This window comes from Heterodontus francisci, chromosome 41, assembly GCF_036365525.1.
Source record: "Heterodontus francisci isolate sHetFra1 chromosome 41, sHetFra1.hap1, whole genome shotgun sequence".
In the NCBI taxonomy this organism is placed as follows: Eukaryota; Metazoa; Chordata; class Chondrichthyes; order Heterodontiformes; family Heterodontidae; genus Heterodontus; species Heterodontus francisci.
Window position 1 is genome coordinate 29,614,439 of NC_090411.1, and position 23,876 is coordinate 29,638,314.

At 45.4% G+C, this 23,876-nt stretch overlaps 2 protein-coding genes across 3 annotated transcripts in view; one reads left to right on the top strand and one right to left on the bottom strand.

Annotated features, from left to right (window-relative positions):
- Positions 1-23,876, top strand: part of LOC137353417 (putative uncharacterized protein C19orf81) — a 187,298-nt gene that overhangs the window by 80,474 nt on the left and 82,948 nt on the right. The window contains exon 2 of the mRNA XM_068019679.1: positions 4,534-4,644. The gene's annotated coding sequence lies outside the window, so the exon portion shown is untranslated. The remainder of the gene's footprint in view (positions 1-4,533; positions 4,645-23,876) is intronic.
- Positions 1-23,876, bottom strand: part of syt3 (synaptotagmin III) — a 47,820-nt gene that overhangs the window by 808 nt on the left and 23,136 nt on the right. The window contains exons 4-7 of one of the 2 annotated variants that reach the window (XM_068019674.1): positions 19,122-19,242; positions 18,187-18,358; positions 1,184-1,313; positions 929-991 (exon numbers count right to left, since the gene is read on the bottom strand). In XM_068019674.1, the coding sequence (XP_067875775.1) occupies positions 929-991; positions 1,184-1,313; positions 18,187-18,358; positions 19,122-19,242 (486 nt within the window). Of the gene's footprint in view, positions 1-868; positions 992-1,183; positions 1,314-18,186; positions 18,359-19,121; positions 19,243-23,876 lie in introns of both variants that reach the window. The other variant, XM_068019675.1, reaches the window with a different exon arrangement.

Below are 23,876 nucleotides of genomic sequence, written 5' to 3' on the forward strand. Positions count from 1 at the left end.
TCTCTCTAACCGTACCCTTTTTGTCACTTTGAATCTCAGATGCTCTGCTTCAGTTTGACTGTAATTCGTTCTGACTCTCCTTTCATTCCATTTGTTCCTCTCTCTTTGTCTATCTCTGTCAGATATAGAAACATATCGAAAAACGTACGGCACAGAAGGAGGACATTCAGCCTTTCATGTCTGTGTCAGCCAAAGAAAATATATCAAGCCTAATCCCACCTCCCCACTCTTGGTCCATAGGTTTTGGCACCTCACGAGCATATCCAAGTGTTTTTTTTTAATGCATTGAGGGTTTCTGCCTCTACAACCCTTCATACAGTGAATTCCAGATCCCCACCACCCTCTGGGTGAAAAGGATTACTCGTTAGTTACCCTCTAATCCTCCTACCAATTGTTTTAACTCTGTGCCTCTGGTTATTGACCTTTCTGCTAAGGGAAATCATCCTTCCTATTCCTATTCACTCTATCTAGGCCCCTCACAATTTTACACACCTCAATTAAATCTCCCTTCAGCTTCCTCTGTTCTAAAGAAAATAACCCCAGTCTATCCAATTTTTCCTCACAGCTAAAATTCTCCATTCCTGGCAACATCCTCATAAATCTCCTCTGTACCCTTCGACAGTGATTACATCCTTCCTGTAATGAGGTGACCAGAAATGTACACAGTTCTCTAACTGGCCTAACCAGTCTTCTACATGTCATTCTCTCCTTTCCGTCACTCTGTTGATTTTCCAAAACCCTCCACTGTCTCTCATCTGCTTATAACTGGACCAAGAGGAAAGGAAGTGCTCAATTTCGATTGATCCCTGCATCACTTTCCCATTCCCCCTGCCTCCCCACCCCTGTGGGAGATGGGAAATGCACTCACTTTATATGATATACAGTAAGACTCTCAGTCTGAATGAGGACTATCCACCACGATACTAACTGGTTTGGTGGCACCAGTACTGGTGGCGTAACTCTTTGTCATGTAACTGTTCATCACTTTTTCCTGAGAAACAAAAAAAGGGAGAAGGACAGAGATGGAAAATTGGAATCAGTTTGAAGCCACAGACAAACAACAAACTGATTGTTAAGACTCCCCTTTCTAGTGTCATACACTCCCTTTCTCAACAATAACAACTCTCCAAGAAGCCCAAGTTCATCCAGGACTTGAAACCTATCTGGAGGGCCTGAAGCTCACCTCAATCAGCTGGTGCCATTGCTCAATGGGCTTGCGTGGGTTGGCCAGCATCTCGCTCCAGTGCTCTCGACCTGGCCCATCAGCATCATTACCTACACGACACATCCCGATAACTTCATTGTGGCCAATACTGAAGAGAGAGCAATAGAAATGTTAGAAAGAAGTGTTCAAAAGTTCCTCTGACATAGAGATGTGGGAATGAGACAACAAGAAGATATTAGTTTAACTCCTTTGGAATGGGCTTCATTCTTGCCTTCCACTGAGAAGGTTGTGTGTTCAAGCCCCACTCCAGAGACTTGAGCACAAGACCTAGGCTGACTCTCCCAGTGCAGCACTGAGAGAGTGCGGCACTGTCAGAGGTGCCGTCTTCTGAATGAGATATTGATCCGAGGCTTTGTCTGCCCTCTCACATAGATATAAAAGACCCCATGGCAATTTTTCCATAACAACCAGAGCGGGTTCTCCCTGGTGCCCTGGCCTATATTTGTTCGTCAACCAATATCACTATTTGGTTATCTGGTCATAATCTCATTGCTGTTTGTGGGAGCTTGCTGTGCTCAAATTGGCTGCTGCATTTCTTACATTACAACAGTGACCACGCGTCAAAACTCCCCCCTTAGCTCCAAAGTGCTCTGGGATAGAGGCCTGCTACCCGACAGGACCCGACGACATGTGTCGGGTTTGGATGGGGTCGAGCCCAGCTTCAGGGTCCGGCTTTCGGGCTCGGGATGGAGCATCGAATGTGCACCTGATGCGACACAGCTTGTTTAGTGATAACCCCTCCCGCTACCCCCTCTGTGCCCTCCACAAGATGATTTCCTACCCCTAAAGATGCTGAGCATTGGTATGCAAGTTCGGAGAGGTGACCAAAAGCTTAGTCCATTGCATTTTAAGAAACTTTTTAAAGATGAAGAGGGAAGAGGAGAGGTGGAGAGGCTTCATGGAGGGGGTTGAGGTAGCCAGAAGCTTTGCCACCAATAAGGCCTGCCTAGATTTAATTCATGTCCTTCCCACCTTGGAGCTGGATCATGAGTTCCAGGAAAAAGTTAAAGAGCTGGAACTCAGCCACACAGACCAGGAAAGGTTTGGGGAAAAATGAAATGGTTCCGAATCAGCTCAGCGATATATCTTATATGAAAGATGGAGGCTCTGAAATTTCTCTTACACTGTTTCCATGGGGATTCTCCAGGTTTTCTACTGCAGTTAAGTCAGGAGTTGGTGGAATCCACATAGAATTTCAGGATGGTATTTATAGCACTCACAGATGTTACACTCCTGTTGTAGATGTATAGGAATTTTAGAAAGCTGTGCGCAACTAACCTGTAGCCTGAAGCCAACACACAGCTTCTAATCTTCAAAGTTCCTTGACCATACAACAATTAAACTCTAACTGACCCAAGTCTTGGTGACTTCACAACAATTGCACTTTGAAGTCCTAAAACGGACATGGATACACCTTAGCAGAGTCTTAGATTGTGCATTACAGAGTAGAACATTTCTGTACTTTTCAAACAGCATTTTGTTATTTGCAATTGTCGTCTTGCGTCCAGTGTCTCAGGCCATCCCCATAGGTAAGCCCTTGCTCTTTATGGCCCAGATTGTGTCTTTACCCGCCCAATATCTAGGTAATTTATACCGGACCCAGGGATTAATCAGAAAATCCCCGTTAATCCAAATCAGCTTAATGTTTATATGTGCCTTGTTATAGGGCTGGATTTTATGTGCGCTGCTGAAATCGGCGGCTGACGTAAAGGGTGGACCTCACGTTGCGGAGCTGCCATGATTTTAAACGCGGCAGCTCATTTAAATGTCCGGGGCAGACCGCGCCCCTGATGACATGGAGTGGGCGGGTGGTCCATCCCCAGCAATGGTGTCAGGCGACACTGCGCAGGCAGTGATGCCACTTTTAAAGGGCTTCGAGCCCTTCCATTTCATTTAAATATTTAAAGATATAGTCATTTTAAATTGATTCAAAACAATTAAATAAATGTTTCTAGCCCCTCACCGCCCCCCCCCCCACTCCACCAATAACCATTCAATTCATTCCTTGCCCTCTCCCCCCTCCCAAAATACTTACCTTGTGCACCTGGCTTTCCCCTCCCCAAAGTTCAGAAACTGTGAACTTTACCCCTTCCAACCAATCAGATGAGTGTGACCCTACTGCCCCCCCTCCCCACTCCACTGAAACACTTACCTGCTCCCCCCCTCCCCACCAGTGTTCCGCCTCGGATCCCTGGACGGGTTTCCGAAGGCGCGGGAATGCCGGCCACTGGCAGCAATTTCACTCCGGGACACTTATTTCATTTATTTAAATAAATTAAAATATGCAAATTCTGCCCCCCCCCCCCCCATCGCCGAGCAGCCAGGTGGGGGAGGTGATGCCGCCACAAGGCCTCACCGCCGCCGGTAATATCGGGCCTTCCTGGCGTCTCTCCCGGAGGCATTTTCTGCCCCCGCCCCTCCCCCCCCCCCTCCACTGCCACAAATCCCGATGTCGGGGGGGGCTGTAAAATTCAGCCCATAATGTCCCCTGTCAGTGGAAGGCAGCAGAATCAACATTTTACTGGACTGTGGCTCCGGCTGAAAAGTGCCAAATTGATTTATATGAAAATGGATAAGTGAACAGACATAATGAGACACTGTAGATTTACAGCAGTTACTGGTTTAACTATCCCTCCATAGAAGGTTAAAAACAAAACCTGCTCCATCTGCAATGCGGAACTGCAATGGTAAACTGGACTGGACATTTAGTCCTTGAACATTACATGGTGTTTCATTGCAACTTGTGCATGGAGACTGTGTGACCTATCTATCTCACCGTGACAGCAGGTTCCTAAATTTGAACAAGAGAAGCGGAGCTGGGACAAATCAAATTTCTCATCTCTCAGACTCAGAAAGGGGTGTCCATCAAATTTATCCACAAATAAAATTCACAGGATGTTTGTATTTAAATTGATTGGCATGGCCGTCACCCTCAGACATCTGGTCAAATACAACGCCTATGTTTCGGGACTATTGTTTGACCTGATTCTGGGAGTGACCCGGTAGGCTGGGTATTCTGGATGGTAATGCTGGTATACCAGTGATCGTGAGGGAGGAGAGTTGCCTCTTTCATAGGATTCCAGCTCCGGGCTATTGATAAACCGTGCCCCTTATTAAAATACAGTCCCTGCCTTCTTGATCAACTTCATTTTGGTGCCCTGGCAGTTTTGTAAATTCAGGAAAGGTTTGAATTGGACCAAGTTCAATTTTGAATATTTTACTGTGAACTCCACAATACCGGATTTAAAAAAAATCTGACCAAAAGCCTGGCACTTATTAACTAATTTACATATCTTTTTAAAAAACAGCAGATGGGTGTCTCCAGACAGCAGAGATCTTCAACCCATCAGCCAGGAATTGATTTCAACCCAGCCTCAGACGTGGCCTACTGCCTAACCACCATACAACCCAGGACCCAGGTATGTTATTGAGAAGAAAGACTTGCATTTATATAGCTCCCTCTGTTGTGTGATTGCCTTTAAGAGTAATGTACCGTTAAGATCTTATGCTAATGAGCCGAGTACCAGGATGCAGTCATGTGACTACATGCCAGGCTCACTCTGCTACTGTAACACCTAGAGGCAAGTCCTGTAAATGGTTAGCTCTGCAATGTATATACTTGTTAGCTGTTTAATAAACCTGTTTGAGATCTTCAATCATCTGAACTCCACGCATCTCATTTATGCTCCATCAGACAACATAAAAAGAACTCATTATATGGTGTCAGCAGTGGGATGCGAACCCACGCCCCAGAAGAGACTGGAGACTCGATCCATCATTACACCCTCAATGACCTCAGGACACATTACAGCTGATTAAGTACTTTTAGAAGTGCTGTTGTTGTTGTAATGTTTAAGCTCAGCAAGATCCTGCAACCAGCAATGAGGAAAACGATCTGTTTTCCTTAATGATGTTGGTTGAGGGATAGATATTGGGGAAGGTTATTATCGAGAAGGTGTTTTATAAAAACACTGCTGTTGAGACAATCAAAGAGAAATCCTGCAGTTCAGTTGCAGCTCTATCTCACTTTCCCACTTGCTGCACTTGTCTTAATCCAAAGATTTGTCAGGAGAGTCTTGAATTCTGGATGCTGGTTATGTACTCAAGGAGCTAAAAAGCTTCAGCTGTGATTAACTCGCAATCCCTACGAGAGCAGCGAGCAACTCCCACTGACCGACTGCCGCAGTTATAATTAAAATACATTTCAAATAAAAGTCAAACCTTTTCAACGTGGTACTCGCTGTAGCCCCCCCTCCCCCTGCCCTTCCACCACCCCCCCTTACCCCCTCCCAGAGGGAGACGCCAGACAGAAATCCGCAGCACTCACTGCTGCTGAACAGATCGCTCGACGTTAACCCTTTAATCGCTGCTGTCTGTGCGCCTCCTCATTTCATCATTTGATAAGTAAGAAAAAAGAACTTAAAGACTTGCATTTATATAGCACCATCACGACCACTAAAGCTCTTTGCTACACTTTTTGAAGTGTAGTCACTGTTGTAATGCAGGAAACATGGCAGCCACTATGCGCACAGCAAGCTCCCACAGACAGCAATGTGATAATAACTGCATAATCCAGTCATGGATGAGCTGGACATACAGCCAACCAAATCAGAACTCAGTGATGCCATTGATTCCCTAGCCAGCGGAAAAGCCCCTGGGAAGGACAGCATTACCCCTGAAATAATCAAGAGTGCCAAGCCTGCTATACTCTCAGCACTACATGAACTGCTATGCCTGTGCTGGGACGAGGGAGCAGTACCCCAGGACATGCGCGATGCCAACATCATCACCCTCTATAAAAACAAAGGTGACCGCGGTGACTGCAACAACTACCGTGGAATCTCCCTGCTCAGCATAGTGGGGAAAGTCTTTGCTCGAGTCGCTCTGAACAGGCTCCAGAAGCTGGCCGAGCGCGTCTACCCTGAGGCACAGTGTGGCTTTCGTGCAGAGAGATCGACTATTGACATGCTGTTCTCCCTTCGTCAGATACAGGAGAAATGCCGTGAACAACAGATGCCCCTCTACATTGCTTTCATTGATCTCACCAAAGCCTTTGACCTCGTCAGCAGACGTGGTCTCTTCAGACTACTAGAAAAGATCGGATGTCCACCAAAGCTACTAAGTATCATCACCTCATTCCATGACAATATGAAAGGCACAATTCAACATGGTGGCTCCTCATCAGAGCCCTTTCCTATCCTGAGTGGTGTGAAACAGGGCTGTGTTCTCGCACCCACACTTTTTGGGATTTTCTTCTCCCTGCTGCTTTCACATGCGTTCAAATCCTCTGAAGAAGGAATTTTCCTCCACACAAGATCAGGGGGCAGGTTGTTCAACCTTGCCCGTCTAAGAGCGAAGTCCAAAGTACGGAAAGTCCTCATCAGAGAACTCCTCTTTGCTGACGATGCTGCTTTAACATCTCACACTGAAGAATGCCTGCAGAGTCTCATCGACAGGTTTGCGTCTGCCTGCAATGAATTTGGCCTAACCATCAGCCTCAAGAAAACGAACATCATGGGGCAGGATGTCAGAAATGCTCCATCCATCAATATTGGCGACCACGCTCTGGAAGTGGTTCAAGAGTTCACCTACCTAGGCTCAACTATCACCAGTAACCTGTCTCTAGATGCAGAAATCAACAAGCGCATGGGTAAGGCTTCCACTGCTATGTCCAGACTGGCCAAGAGAGTGTGGGAAAATGGCGCACTGACACGGAACACAAAAGTCCGAGTGTATCAGGCCTGTGTCCTCAGTACCTTGCTCTACGGCAGCGAGGCCTGGACAACGTATGCCAGCCAAGAGCGACGTCTCAATTCATTCCATCTTCGCTGCCTTCGGAGAATACTTGGCATCAGGTGGCAGGACTATATCTCCAACACAGAAGTCCTTGAAGCGGCCAACATCCCCAGCTTATACACACTACTGAGTCAGCGGCGCTTGAGATGGCTTGGCCATGTGAGCCGCATGGAAGATGGCAGGATCCCCAAAGACACATTGTACAGCGAGCTCGCCACTGGTATCAGACCCACCGGCCGTCCATGTCTCCGTTATAAAGACGTCTGCAAACGCGACATGAAATCGTGTGACATTGATCACAAGTCGTGGGAGTCAGTTGCCAGCATTCGCCAGAGCTGGCGGGCAGCCATAAAGACAGGGCTAAATTGTGGCGAGTCGAAGAGACTTAGTAGTTGGCAGGAAAAAAGACAGAGGCGCAAGGGGAGAGCCAACTGTGCAACAGCCCCAACAAACAAATTTCTCTGCAGCACCTGTGGAAGAGCCTGTCACTCCAGAATTGGCCTTTATAGCCACTCCAGGCGCTGCTTCACAAACCACTGACCACCTCCAGGCGCGTATCCATTGTCTCTCGAGATAAGGAGGCCCAAAAGAAAGAATCCGTTTTTATGATGTTGATTGAGGGATAAATTTTGGCCAAGACACTGGGGAGAAGTCCCCTGTTCTTCTTCGAAATCGCACCATATGATCTTTTACATCCACTCGAGGAAGCAGATAGGACCCTGGTTTAACATCTCATCCGAAAGATGGCACCTCTGACAGTGCAGCGCTCCCTCAGTACTGCACTGGAGTATCAGCCTTGATTTTCGTGCTCAAGCCCTGTTGTGGGGCTTAAACCCAGAACCTTGTGACTCAGAGACAAGAGTGCTACCAGCTGAGCCCTGATTGACAGTAAAGGTGGGTGACGAGTGGCACAGGCTGCTCGACTGTGAGAAGCATTCTGAAAGGGCAGCCTGATCTGGACCATCCCAGATGATCTTAAACCAGCAGGGGGTCATGGAGTAGTGGTCAAGACCTGCGCTGTGTTTTTTTTTGCTCCTAAACAGGTATTCTGAGACGAACATGAACGCCCAACCTCAGGTCAGCTAAATCCTTATTGCAATACTGGTTGGTGCACTTGTCCATGACTACGAGGCATCCAGGGAGCTGTATAGGCATTTGTCTAACCCTCAAAAGTCTTGACACTTGGTTTGTGACCGTTCATCTTTGATGGGTTGAGGTTCTCAAATCCACCATGGCCAACAGGAACGAAGGTCTTCTGTCTCTAATGGGATCAAAGTGTTAGAGAAGCGATGCTAGATGACGTTGTATTCAAATTCCATTTGGAATGAACGACCATTTTGTGGGTAACGTCTTTAGAGATTTGTCTGAAACTGCAGAATGGCAACAAATCTGTGAAACTGTAGCTAGGATAGTCTAGAAAAGTTTCATCATTCTTGTAAATCCATCTATATAATTTTCCGCACAAGGAAATAGATTAGGTAGCTTGTGTTATGTCCCGATGTCGTGCTGTGTCGAGCTAATAATACCTTCTATAAAACCAAGAGTGAAGGCCATAGAGCAGCTGATGTAATGGCCCTTTTAGCTGAATTTGAAAGCAAGGCCATTGTAATGTGAGGTGGGGAGATAAAGAAAGGAGACATCTGGAGAAGCTTTAATGCACGTATCATTAAAGCGAAGCATCCTTTGTTATCTCAGGTACTGGTCGCGAGTAAGTGTAGCATTTAATCTTTAATAACTCTGCAAGTGTTTGACACACAGACACAAGCTGTTTTGTCGATGTATTATTACAAAATTCACAACAATGGTCTTCTCTCCAGGTGTCTCTTTCTAATTCTTTGCCGAACACTGTATTTCTATCCGTTTGTCAATCTGTTCGTGTGTGTGTGTGTTTCTGTATCTCACTCTCTGTCTCTTTCTGTCTCTTGGTCTCTGTCTGGTTGGCTGTCTGGTTCGGTCTGTTCTCTCACTCTCTGTCCATCCCAGTCCCCCAACAGAGGCAGAAGACCTGGAAATGATGGACTCCTCTCTCTGAAGGGATCAAGTTTCTCTCTCTCTGATGGGATAAAGTTCTCTTTAATGGGATGAAGGTTTCTTTTATGGGATGAAAGTATCCTCTCTGATGGAATGAAGGCTCCCTCTCTCTGATGGGATGGGGATGCCCTTTAATTTTAGGACAACCAGGAAATTGTTCTTCACAGAAAGAGCAATCAAAACATGAATGAACCCTGGTGCAAATTTTCACGCCGTTGAGCCGGAAACCAAGTGGTATAAAATCAGCCGCCTGTTTTCGACCCTGCCCGATTTTCATTTCCAAATCCTGTCGGTTTCCAGTTGGGGTGGGACGGGTAGGTGGGGGTTAGAATTACCCCCGCAAGGTGACAAAAGAAATTCACCAGAACGATACCGGGGCTAAAAGGGTTAAATTATGGCAGGTTGCATGGACTAGGCTTGTATTCCTTTGAGTGTAGAAAGTTAAGGAGAGACCTAATTGAGGGGTTTAAGAAGATTAAAGGAATTGATAGGGTAGAAAGAGAGAAACTATTTCCTCTGGTGAGGGGAGTCCAGAACAAGGGGGCAAAACCTTAAAATTAGGTTGTCAAGGGAGATATCAGGAAGCACTTCTTCACATAAATGTTGGTGGAAATCTGGAACTGTCTCCCCCAAGAAGCTGTTGAGGCTGGGAAGTGTGGGACGTGGTGGTCAGTTGGATATTTTTAGGTTTTTGTTAGGTTAGGGTATTAAGGGTTATGGAACCAAGGGAGGTAGATGGAGTTGAGATACAAATCATCCATGATCTAACTGAAGGGTGGAACAGGCTTGATGGGCTAAATGGCCTCCTCCTGTTCCCATGTTCTTAAGAACGCAAGTGCACTGGGGTTGGTGGAAGGGGACGCATGAACGAGTCAACAAATAGGCCCTTGTTAGTCCAGGAAAGGGAGGGTTAACGAGAGAATGTACAGATTAAACAAGTTAAGCACTTCTTCCTCAGTCAGTAGTCTGATTACATTAAAACGTCTGACAGCTCCAGCGATTAAATCAAATTACTCTCAGTATCCAATTACAATATATGTCTAAATGAGACATTTTCTTCTCAAACAGAGACCGAGTTGTTAACTTGAAATTTCCCCACCCCCCTCTCCCCAAATATGGGGCAGAATGATCATCCCCATATAGTATCAGCCGTGCCTCTAAGTCAGAAGGCTGTGGGTTCAAGATCAACTCCAGGAGACCTGAGCACAAAAATCCATGCTGACGCTCCCAGTGCCATCTTGCGGGTGAGCCATCAAACTCAGATGAGCGTGAAAGATCCCATTGCACGATTTTGAAGAGGAGCAGGGGAGTTCTCCCCCCGTGTCCTGGCCAATCTTTATCCCTTAATTAACATAGAGAAAAGCCCTTATCACATTACTATTTGTGGGAGCTTGCTGTGTGAAAATTGCCTTCTCCATTGGCTACATTACAACAAGTGACTCCACTTCAAAAGTATTTATTTGGCTGGAAAGCACCTTGGGACATTCTGAGGTTGTCTTTTTTTATTCTTTCATGGGATGTGGGCATTGCTGGTAAGGCCAGCATTTGTCGCCCATCCTCTTGACAACTGAATGGCTCGCTAGGCCATTTCAGAGGACAGTTAAGAGCCAACCACAGTGCTGTGTATTTGGAGTCATATGTAGGCCAGACCAGGTAAAGACAGTAGATTTCCTTCCCTAAAGGACATTAGTGAATCAGATGGGTTTTTACAACAATTGATAATCGTTTCATGGCACCATTACTGAGACTAACTTTCAGTTTCAGATTTTTTAATTAATTAATTGAGTTCAAATTCAACCAGCTGCCATGGTGGGATGTGAACCCATGTCCCCAGTGCATTAGCCTCAGTCTCTAGATTACTAGTTCAGTGACATTATCACTATACCACCATCTCCCCCAAAGGGGCTATATAAATGCAAATCTTTTGCTGAGGAACCCTGTGTCGGACTGTTCGATAGTCAGTGATCCAGTGGGGAGTGAGGAAGCTGAGACGGAGCTTCACGTTCAGAACCTGCCTCCAGTACTCAAAGGTACACAGGCCATGTTACACTCTAGTAAAGCAGTTCAAACGCAGAATAAAGTTCCCTCAAACTCATGGACAGTTAATAAAGGGAGCATCGTCTATCAACTTCTGGAGCAAAACAAACGACTTGCATTTAGATAGTGCCTTTCACAACCTCAGATGTCCCAAAGCGCTTTACAGCCAATGAAGTACTTTAGAAGTGTAATCACTGTTGTAATGTAGGAAACATTGCAGCCAATTTGTACACAGCAAGCTCCCACAAACAGCAATAAGATAATGACTAGATAATCTGTTTTTGTGATGTTGGTCGAGGGATAAATATTGGTCCAGGACACCGGGGAGAACTTCCTTGCTCTTCTTTGAATAGTGTCCTTGGATCTTTTACATCCACCTGAGAGAGCAAACAGGGCCTTGGCTTAACCTTTCATAAAATCAGATGTTTGCTCAGATCTCACATGAAAAAGGACGCAGACTTGGCTGCTGTTTCTATGTCGGTGTTCGTTCTTTAAGCATCTTATTCAACTCTATATAGGATTCAGAAAAAAAAAGTGTCAGGCCACATCTCCCTCCGAGCTCTAGCTTCTAACCATAGAAGGAAGGCTGCTTAAATGTGCCCTGTGGCGCTTGTGGGCTGCATATAAAGTTTAAGTCCCTGTTTATTTATTAATTTGCATTGCTCCCAAATTGCTGATGCTCAATGTTTTGATTTAGGATAGATCTACTCAAGAGGCTTTCCAAACCTGCAGGTCACTGACATGTCAAACAGGATGAATCAAAGAAAAAGAAATATTAGAGAGAATTTACATATATATAGCACCTTGTTACATCCTCAGGAATCTCAAAATACTTTACACCGGCTTAAACATCTTTGCCCTCCACCATCGTGGCTGGAATGTGTACTATCTCCACTATGTACTGCACCAACTTGCCATGGCTTCTTTAACAGCACCGCCCAAAGGCCCGACCGCTATCACCTAGAAGGACAAGGGCAGCAGACGCATAGGAACACCACCACTTTCAAGTTCCCCTCCAAGCCACACACCATCCCGACTTGGACATATATCACCATTCCTTCATCGTTGCTTGGTCAAAGTCCTGGAACACATTCTCTATCAGCACTGTGGGAGCACCTTCACCACACAGACTGCAGCGGTTCAAGAAGGCAGCTCACCACCATCTCTCAAGAGGCAAATAGGGATGGTCAATAAATGCTGGCCTAGCCAGTGATGCCCACACCCAGAGAATGAACTAAAAGATGCACTGAATTACTTTTGACGTACAGTCACCATTGTTATGTAGGAAAACACAACAGCCTGTTTACGTACAACAAATGAATGTTCAGTTAATCAATTTTTGTTGCTTTTAATTGAGGGAGAAATGCTGCCAAGGACACCGAGAACGGTCTCTGCTGTTCTTCGAATGCGTTTGCCAATAATGGACAGATAGGGCTTCCATTTAGCATCTCTATCAAAAGATGGCACCTGTAACAATGCAGCACTGAAATGTTAACCTAGATGATGCACTTGTGTCTTGAATTGAGGCTTGAACCCATGATCGTCTGAATGGGGTCAAGTGTGCAACCACTGAGCTAACCTGATACTTAATAATCACAAACTGTTTCCTTGGTTTTACTGGCTGGATCACCGGCATTCAAGGTTCAGACATCCCCACTCGTTTATCTGTCTGTCTGTCTGTCTGTCTCCTTCACTCTCTCTCTCTCTTTTCATTGCAATCTTCTTCTGTTATTATAGCACCTTCCAAACCGAGAAGGACAAGGGGGCAGTAGATGCATGGGAACTCCACCGCCTGCACATTCCCCTCCAAGCCGCACACCATCCTGACCTGGAACTATATCGCTGTTCCTTCACTGTCACTGGGTCAGAAACCTGGAACTCCCTTCCTAACAGCAATGTGGGTGTACCTACCCCACATGGACTGCAGCGGTTCAAGAAGGCAGCTCACCACCACCTTCTCAAGGGCAACTAGAGATGGGCAACATCTGCTGGCCTTGTCAATTACGCTAAAATCCCATGAAAGAATTTTTAAAAACTATTATGATCAGTGCCCCTCGGAACCTCACTCCCTTGCTCCTTCTAAGCTCCTAATCCACAACTCTACACATTCTTAGAAACATTAGGGACAGAAGGAGGCCATTCAGCCCTTGAGCTTGTTCCGCCATTTTATTAGATCGTGGCTGGTGTCTACCTCAACTCCATCTCTGAACCTTTTGATCCTTATCCCTCAATACCCTCACCTAACTAAAATGTATCAACCTCAGCCTTTAAATTGACCCCCAGGATTCATAGCCTTTTGGGGAGAGAGTTCCAGATTCCCACTACTCTTTGTGTGAAAAAAGTACTTCCTGAATGGCCTATCTCTAATTTTAAGATTATGCCCCCTCGTTTTGAATTTCCCCACAAGAGGAAAGGCACTACTGGAACTACCCTATCTATCAAATCCTTTTATCATGTTAAACACATCACTCAAAGGAATACAAGCCAAGTTTATGAAACCTGTCCTTATAAATTAACCCTCTAAGCCTTACCATTATTCTGGTGAATCTACACTCTTCTCCTCCTAGGCCATATATCTTTCCAGAGTTGTGGTGCCCAAAGATTGTCCTGGAAATTTGTCTATCTTAAGTCCCATTATTTTCTTCATTTTTGTGCTTGCATTAAATTTAATAAACTGACTTATTTTTAGTTTCCCTTATACCATTGTTATCTTGCCCTCATCCGCTGCTGTAAAAATGGATACATAATACTTTATTTCCTTATTGTCCATTATAGTGTCTCCTGCTTTAATGGGTCCACAATCACCTTACCTTTATCTTACCTTTAGGTGTGAAACTTGTAAGTGTTGATGTTCAAGGAGACTTGTGTGTGCTTGTACAAGGAATGCAGAAAGTTAGCATGCAGGTACAGCAAGCAATTAGGAAGACAGATGGCATGTTGGCCTTTATTGCAAGGGGATTGGAGTCTTGCTACAATTGTACAGAGTTTTGCTGAGACCACACCTGGAGTACTGTGTGCAGTTTTGGTCTCCGCAGTTAAGAAAGAATATACTTGCATTGGAGGCGGTGCAGCGAAGGTTCGCTAAATTGGTCTCTTGGATGAGGAGGTTATCCTATGATGAGAGGCTGAGTAAATTGGGCCTATATTCTTTGGCGTTTAGAAGAATGAGAGGCGATCTCATTGAAACATGCAAAGCTCTGAAGGAGCTGGATAGGGTAGACATTGAGAGATTGTTTCTGCTGGTCGGCGAATGTAAAAGACAGGGGCACACTCGGACTAGGGGTTGATCATTCAGGACTGAGATGAGGAGAAATTACTTCACTCAAAGGGTGCTGAATCTTTGGAATTCTGTACCCCAGAGGCTTGTGGATACTGCACCATTGAATATACTTAAGGCTGGGATAGACAGATTTTTGGTCTCTCAGGGAATCAAGGGATATGGTGAGCAGGTGGAAAAGTGGAGTTGAAGCATAAGATCAGCCCTGATTGTATTGAATGGTGGAGCAGGCTCAATGGGCCATATAGTCTACTCCTGCTCCCTTACTTGTGTTCACCGCTCCTTTTCTATTAAGATATTTTTAGAAACTTTTGCTGTTAGCTTTGATATCCCTTGCAAGTTTTTATCCCTTTTTGCACCTCTTTGTACTTTCTTTGAATCTCTTTGTTGCTCACCCATTCTTCCATTCCTTGCATTGGTGTAAGTCTTTTTGCTTGTAACGGTGTCTCACCTCAATTGTTGGTGATGCTTGCTTAACTGCACCAGTGGAGTATTTGCCTTGCAAATGTATGTACTGCTTTGTTGTAGCAAAAATATCTTTGAATCCTTGCCACAGTTTGTAGGTTTTCCTATTAATATCACAGCTGTAGTCAATTTATTCCTTGTCCCTTTGAAATTTGTCTTGCTTAATTTTAAAACCTTGGTTTACCATCTTCCCCTCAGACCTAATATCAAATTATATTATAGCCACTATTCGCCAGATGTTTCCTTATCCTCAGATTGCTAACTAACCTGACTCATTCCTCATTGTTAAACCGAGTAAGGCCTGTTCCCTGGTCAGCTCTGAAATGTATTGTTCCAGAAATTCAACCAAATGCATTTTAGAAATGTACTGCCTTTACTACTCGAGTTTTTCAGCCTCTCCCAGTCAATGTGGAAATTAAAATCTCCCATCATAACCAAATTGTTTCTGTTACATAATTCCTTTATGGCTGACCAACTAAATGCATACTTTGGTTCTGTCTTCACAAAGGAGGACACAAATATCATACCAGAAATGTTGGGGAACACAGGGCTTAGTGAGAGAGAGGAACTGAAGGAAATCAGTATTAGTAGAGAAATGGTGTTGAGGAAATTGATGGGATTGAAGGCCGATAAATCCCCGGGCCTGATGGTATGCATCCCAGAGTACTTAAGGAAGTGGCCCTAGAAATAGTAGATGCATCTTCCAAGATTCTATAAGACTCTGGAACCGTTCCTACAGATTGGAGGGTAGCTAATGTAACCCCACTATTTAAAAAGGGAGGTAGAGAGAAAGCAGTGAATTTTTGACCAGTCAGCCTGACGTCAGTAGTGGGGAAAATTCTAGAGTCCATTATCAAAGATTTCATAGCAGAGCACTTGGAGAACAGTGGTAGAATCAGGCAGAGTCAGCATGGATTTACGAAAGGTAAATCATGCTTGACAAATCTACTAGAATTCTTCGAGGATGTAACTAGTAGAGTTGATGAGGGGGAGTCAGTGGGTGTGGTTTATTTGGACTTTCAGAAGGCTTTCGACAAAGTCCCACATAAGAGATTAGCATGTAAAATTAAAGCACATGGGATTGGGGGTAGTGTATTGCGATGGATAGAAAATTGGTTGGCGGACAGGAAACAAAGAGTAGGAATAAATGGGTCTTTTTCCGAATGGCAGGCAGTGACTAGTGGGGTACCGCAGGGATCGGTGCTCGGACCCCAGCTATTCACAATATATATTAATGATTTAGATGAGGGAACTAAATGTAATATCTCAAAATTTGCAGATGACACAAAACTGGGTGGGAGGGTGAGTTGTGAGGAGGATGCAGAGAGGCTTCAGGGTGATTTGGACAAGTTGAGTGAGTCGGCTAATGCATGGCAGATGCAGTATAATGTGGATAAATGTGAGGTTATCCACTTTGGTAGCAAAAACAGGAAGGCAGATTATCTGAATGGCTATAAACTGAGAGAGTAGAATATGCAGCGAGACCTGGGTGTTCTTGTACACCAGTTGCTGAAGGTAAGCATGCAGGTGCAACAGGCGGTAAAAAAGGCAAATGGTATGTTGGCCTTCATAGCAAGAGGATTCGGGTACAGGAGCAGGGATGTCTTGCTGCAATTATACAGGGCCTTGGTGAGGCCACACCTGGAACATTGTGTGCAGTTTTGGTCACCTTATCTGAGGAAGGATGGTCTTGCTATAGAGGGAGTGCAGCGAAGGTTTACCAGACTGATTCCTGGGATGGCGGGACTGACATATGAGGAGAGATTGAGTCGGTTAGGATTATATTCGCTGGAGTTCAGAAGAGTGAGGGAGGATCTCATAGAAACCTATAAAATTCTAACAGGACTTGACAGGGTAGATGCCGGAAGGATGTTCCCGATGGTGGGGGAGTCCAGAACCAGGGGTCATAGTCTAAGGATACAGGGTAAACCCTTCAGGACTGAGATGAGGAGAAATTACTTTACTCAGAGAGTGGTGAGCCTGTGGAATTCGCTACCACAGAAAGCAGTTGAGGCCAAAACATTGTATGTTTTCAAGAAGGAGTTAGATGTAGCTCTTGGGTCTAAAGGGATCAAAGGGTATGGGGAGAAAGCGGGAACAGGTTACTGAGTTGGATGATCAGCCATGATCATAATGAATGCAGGCGGAGCAGGCTCGAAGGGCCGAATGGCCTACTCCTGCTCCTATTTTCTATGTTTCCATTTAGACCTCCCCCTCATTATAACACTACTGTGTCAGGTTTTTTTATTTGTTCATCAGGTGTGGGCGTTGCTAAAAAGGCCAGCATTTATTGCCCATCCTTAATTGTCTTTGAGAAGGCGGTGGTGAGCTGCCTTTTTGAACTGCTGCAGTCCATGTGAGTACACCCACAGTGTTGTTAGGAATGGAGTACCAAGATTTTGACCCACCGACGACGAAGGAATGGTGGCATAGTTCCAAGTTAGAATGGTGTGTAACTTGGAGGGGGAACTGTAGCTGGTGTTCCCATGTGCCTGCCGCCCTTATCTTTCTAGGTGGTAGAGGTCGTGGGTTTGGGAGGTGCTAATGAAAAAATCTTGGTGAGTTGCTGCAGTGCATCTTTTGGGTGATACACACCCCAGCCATGAAGGGGTGAATGTTTAAGGTGATGGATGGAGTGCTGATCAAGCGAACTGCTTTGTCCTGGATGGTGTAGAGCTTCTCAAGTATTGCACTGCTCAATCACCCATACTGATGTCCTTTCTTACTCTGCCTGTATACAAGACAATGGAAATCGCAAACTGAAAACAGAAAATGCTGGAAAGACACAGAGCAGCTCAGTCAGGACTGGCTGAGAGAAATGGCAAGTTGATGTCTAAGGAGCTGATTCCCCCAATGGGGGGCATCCCAGTGAGGAGTGGCTCTTGCGGGCATGGGCTGCTGGCAGCACCATGTGGTTACAGTGCCTGAGATTCCCCAGCCAGGGCTGCTGCTGGCTGGGAGTCCCAATTGGAGTATCAGTCCTGTGTAGGGTGAAATCCAGAAGGATCACAACCAGAACATTAATCCTTTCTCGCTTCAGTTGCTGACTGACTTAAGTACATTGCAAACATTATTACTAGGTGTTTGTGATTGAGAACCATGGGTGTTTGTCTCATTCACGCAAGGTATGCATTGGTACACAGGTACTGGCAGTACACATATGTGCATCATCAACAAACCAAAGTTGCCAGATGTGTGCGCACACATACATTCACACACGTGCTCGCTCACAGACACACACACACGCACACGCAAACACATGCACGCACATACAGATGGATATTGGCACTGAATCCTCTTATAAGTGCCCCCCACACCCCGGGGCCGACCCCTATTTGTTTAGAGCGATTCTCACCAGTCGTAGTCCATGACGGTAATGATGACGTTCACGTGATCCATGTTCTCATTGGGAATGTCAAACACCAGGGCCTCGTTGTACACCGGGTTGAGTGTGTTCTTCTTTATCGAGGTCTTCCGCTTCTTCAGGCGCCTCCCTTCACAGATCAGCGACGCCTTCACGTAGGGATCTGCGAATCGAGGAAGGAATGGATTGGACAACACTCGGGCAGCCACCAGAGCCTTGATTCTTCACTACCACATGGCCTTCCTTAGCCTTTACCCCACTGAGCCCCTCCCTCCCCTACAGCTACTACCACAACAGTTAAACAAAAAACACTGCAAACTTCTCCTCACCTCTGACTGAGTAAAGGCATTGCCCCAACATGGGCCTGTGCCTGAAGGCCTCAGCTGCCGCCACTGGCCTGTGCTGATAACATTGGCAGTGCTACAATTGGCCTCAGCACCCTTCAATGGGAAGACCAGGAGGAGGCCATTCAGCCCCTCTAGCCTGTCCTCCCATTCACTTAGATCATGGCCAATCTGTAGCTCAATTCCAATTACCCGCTTTTGCTTCAGATCCCATGATACTCTTACCCAATGAAAATCTATCAACCTCAGAATTGAAAATTCTAATTGTCCACCCAGCATTTTGCCGGAGAGTTTTGCAGATTTCCAATACCCTTTGTGTGGAAAAGTGTTTCCTGACTTTACTCTTACAATGAAATCTAATTACTTCTACTGGAATGGGATTATGTACAGGGGTCAGGGTTGGGTTTAGCTGTGAAGGCCTGCAATGGACAACTGATGCTCCCTGTCTAAGCTCACACACGGTCACTTTGGATGAGGTACCGGAGGAGCTGACAACGGCATCTGTAGAAGCAGGAGAGGGCAAGGGTGGGTAAGATGGATGAGGGAGTAAAATTGGTTTGAGATATACGGTGGTGAAATTACCTGAAAATCCTGTTAAATCCATTGCCTTTAGGTTGGTGGCTTTGATAATGGTGATGGTGAGTCTCCCTGCAGTTGGGAGATAGCACAACGAGAAGTTTATCTCACCCAGATCAGCTTTCTCCTGGGGAAAAAAAAAATTGCTCAGTGTTAGTGAGGCAGACAACCATCCCGGAATACTTTGACGTGGGCTTTATTTATCGGAACTGGTTCAAGGGATTTAAATAGTCCTTATCTATAATTATTCCTGAGGGGAAAACATCACTCACTCTAAGTCAAGGCCAAGAGTCCAATGGAACGTTGGGAGATAATTACTGAATTGTACTCTAGGCCATTTATGATATGTTGGTTCACCTTTCTGCCATTACAAACTACTATTAATAACATATTGTTTACTTAGAGAAAGCCATTACTGTCTGAAGAACTTGGATTTTTATAGCGTCTCTCACCATCTCCTTAGGTCTCAAAGTGCTTTACAGCCAGTGAAGTAGTTTTGAAATTGTTGATAATGTAGGAAGTTTGAACTGTTATAAAGTAGAAAACACAGCAGCCAATTTGCACACAGCAAACTCCCACGAACAGCAAGGTGATCATGACCAGATCAAGGGATAAATATTTGCCCAGGCGCCATTGGAGAACTCCTCTGCTCTTCTTCCAATTGTGCCATGGGATCTTTTATATCCACTTGAGAAGATGGACAGGGCCTTGGTTTAGCCTCTGATCCAAAGGGCAGTACCTCCAACATTGCAGCACTCCCTCAGTTGCGCACTGGGAGTATCAGCCTCGATTTTGTGGGCTGAAGTCTCCAGAACAGGACTTGAACCCACAAACTCCTGACTCAGAGGTGAGAGCACTGCTCAGTGGGCGATAGCTGGCACCAGGGTTACAGGGTTATATCCACCTGCTCTATCTGCTGGGGATGTTGTGCGATGCTGGGATGAAATACCTTGAAACAAATAGAAGTGAAGTTGTTCGCTGCTGACTCAATTAGCACTGCCAATGTGTGAACTGATGACCCCAGTGTAGTATACTGTGTTAAAGTGGCTGATTGTATTGTAATAGTTATGCATTGTATAATGCTATATAGACTCTCTGCTGCCCTCTCTGTTGGGAGGTGTAAATAAAAGTTTCCAACATAGCTGCTCCCAGTAAAGGCCTCAGGTAGTTTTACTCTCAATAGACAACACCCAGGCTCAGTTCATAGTCTTGTGTTGAGCAAGCTCATCGGCTGCTACAGCCACCGACACAGGAAGAGGGAGAATAAAAAATATCAGCCAGGGTTCCCACTCCCGATTGCTGTCCTGAGTGAGCGATGAGTGAGAACAGGACTGAGTCCACTGTGATGTGTGATGCTTCCCCCCTGGTTGAACAGCCTGCCGATACCCACAGTCTAGGTTCACACACAAGGACTGGGTCGCTTGGGAGGGTTGCTGGAGGGAGCGGGATGGCTGTGGAATTGGAGAAAAGGGAAAAAGATGAAGAAAGAACCAATAAGCAAATGAACAAATTAATCCAAAGAGACTACTCCTCTGGAACTTGCTTCCTAAGTGTGAGTGTCACCATAATGCTAAAAATGAAAGTTGACAAGTCTGAAGAATATGACTGTCTAAGAGGTGTGGGCGTGCACTGGCAAACAAGGACTGACTCTCGCTTAGTGCCTGCTCCCAAGCTGTAGCTGTCAGTTTGTGCAGTTGCCTATGTTACTGATAAGCTTGAGCAAGGTCTAAAAATGCAAATACAGCGTCAGAGCTCCAGTTTCTGCCTCTGATTCTTTCAGCATGCTGAAATCTTTCTCACTTTTCTAAAAAAAATATCAGTGGACTAAAACAATCAAAATCTCCATTGCTCAAATGAGGACCCCCCCTCGTTGAATCATTGGATTAGATCAGTTAATGATCACAGACCCCCACAAAGTCAATTTGGTTCAATTGAACTCGTGATTCTATTCTGAAAAAGCAATTCGCTTCTCAACAGCACCTACTGTACTTAACTTCACCACAAGATGTCACTAGTTGTAGCTCTCTTGCAGCCCCTAGTGGTGGAAATGTGGTAAGCTGTGATTCACAACCTGTAACATTCTGGCTCCACCAGATTCAGGGACAAGTCACACACTAAAGGCAGTGGGGGGTGGTGGGGAGGATTTCCAGGAGAAGGACTTCCAGTCACAGTCCCAGTCCAGTTTTCTAGACAGGGCACCATTAAGCACTCATGGATGAGACTGAGGCCTTCAGCAGGGGCGAAGGAATAGAGGGTGACGAGGCCACTGCAAAGTCTGCTTTCCCTCCACCTGGGACTTCAGGGCCTTTCCTATCGCCAACTCAGGGACTATCAGCAGACTTTGCCTTTACCACTCTCTGGGTAAAGAAGTGCCTCCTTAATTCCCTATGCGATTTATTAGTGATTATTTTATATTTATGGGCCCTAGTTCCGGTCTCCCCATTAGTGGAAACATCTTCTTTTGGTATACCCCAGAGTTGTCCAACCTTTTCACGTGGCGGGGGCCCACATTAAAATTTTAGACTCAACCCTATCAAACCCCTTTATAAATTTGAAGAGGTCACCTCCTAGCCTTCTCATCTCTGGAGAAAAGAGCCCCAGTCTGTTCAATTGGGAGAAGTTGCTCGATGAAGAGAGTTGTTGGAGCAGGAAAGGCTTTGCCACAGTGGGTGGTTCAGTTGGAGAATGTTACATTTAAAAGGGAAAATTAGGCAAATACGTGAAGCAGAGGAAAATACAAGAATGTGCGGAGAGACAGCAGGAGGATTAGTTTGAGACTGATTTCTTGACGAGCCAGAAGTGTTGAAAGGGTTCCTTCTGCACTGGTTACAATAGGACAAGCCTGTCTGATATACTCATTGCAACACAGATTTGTGTACTGGGTGCCTCTTTACAATTTGGACAGTAGTCTTTGTGTTTCTATCCTTTTCCATTGTGCCTGACCACACACACACACAAACATATACACACACACACTGCCATTTCAATTAGATTTCAATGTAATTAATAGTTGCTGAACAATAGGTAAATGATTGATGGACTCCATTACCTAATAGCACTAGAGAAAGTGCAGGTGAAGCATCTCTACTTATCTCTATACAATAAATGATCCGTTTCAGCATTCAGCTTTGCCCTGTGCCAAACCAATCACTTACACAGTGAATCCCCATATCCCAGTATGTACACACTTTCCAGCTCATCACTGTCCAAGCCATTAATGGAAGGGTATCTAAAAGTTAAAGACTCGAGCAACCTTGGAGAACTGCAAAGCTGCAATTCAAAAACAAATTCACTCTTGGGGCATGGGCATCGCTGGCAAGCCCGGCATTTGTTGCCCATCCCCACGTGCCCTTGAGAAGGCCTTCTTGAACCGCTGAATTTTATGTGGTGTAGGTGCTCCCACCGTGCTGTTTGGTATAAAGTTCCAGGATTTTGAACTCAGTGACAATAAAGGAACGGCTAATATATAGCCAAGTCGGAATGCTGTGTGACTCGGAGGGGAGCTTGGAGACGGTAGTGCTTTTCTTGCACTTGCCCTTCTAGATAATGGCAGTCACAGGTTTGGGAGAACTTTTTCTACTACACCAGAAAAGGGAATGGTAACCGGTTCTTACTGGGGTCAAATGTACAGCCCACCCATACCCCACGTAAATGTCATTCTTCAACTGTGAGAGAGTCTGGGCATGCTACTTGACCACAGCCAACCCAAACTCTGCCATCACGTTACGCACACACTTGCTAGTGCACACTCATTCCAGTGACCCCACCACTGCATCAATCAAGGTTAGCTGTTTTCAACCCACCTTCTCTTCGGGTCCTCTCATACCTTTCACCAAGGCTCCCACCATCACCGCCACACTCTGCACTCTGGTTCCATTACCTACCCTGCTGTCACCCTCCAGGCAATGAAGCATTTCATACCCTGAGCAATTACTCCCCTTCCCCCAACACCTTGCTAAACGACCTCACCAAAAACAAAACCAAACCCATAAAATGACCTTCTGTTCTCCCCCTGTGGTTTATATTTGAAGCTGTCTCTCCAAATTACCTCAGATAAATCTTTCTTCCTCCCTTGTACCATACTGAGGGCCTGACTGATGGAATGAAAGTCTTCCCCTCAAATGGAGGCCTGTTTAATGGCTCTCCCATAGAGAATACCGACTGACATTGATGGGCTTTGCTCCTCATTTGTTCATCCATGTCTAAATTGCTCGAGAAGGCTTTCACTTCCACATTGTCCTCAGTGGCAACCTTTAACCCCCCTCCATGCCTCTGTTCCCCTCCCCAATCCATGCTCTCTCAGCAACTCCCCCGCAGGGAGCAAAGCAATGAGCAATTCTTTACACCCAGCAGTTAGCCGGAGCTGCCAGGCTGAATAGAGATATCTGAGAGGAGGAATAACAATTTATTGTTGAGTCATCGCTCTCTGGTCTCTGACTCTGTTTTGCCAGCTTGAGAATTATGATGGCTGAAGGCCATGAGCAAGCCACTTAGTAACAGTCATTAGGGTTGCCAACCTTGCTTGGAGGTTCCCATGATATGGGGTGTGGTAACATAGTGGTTATGTTACTGGATTTAGCAATCCAGAAGCTTTGGCTAATAACCCATGAGATGGGAGTTCAAATCCCACCACAGCTACCGGGGAGTTTAAATTCAGTTATTTAAATAAATCTGAAATTAAAGAAAAACTAGTATCAGTAATGGTGACCATGAATTGACCAGATTGTTGTAAAAACAGGTTCACTAATGTCCTTTAGGGAA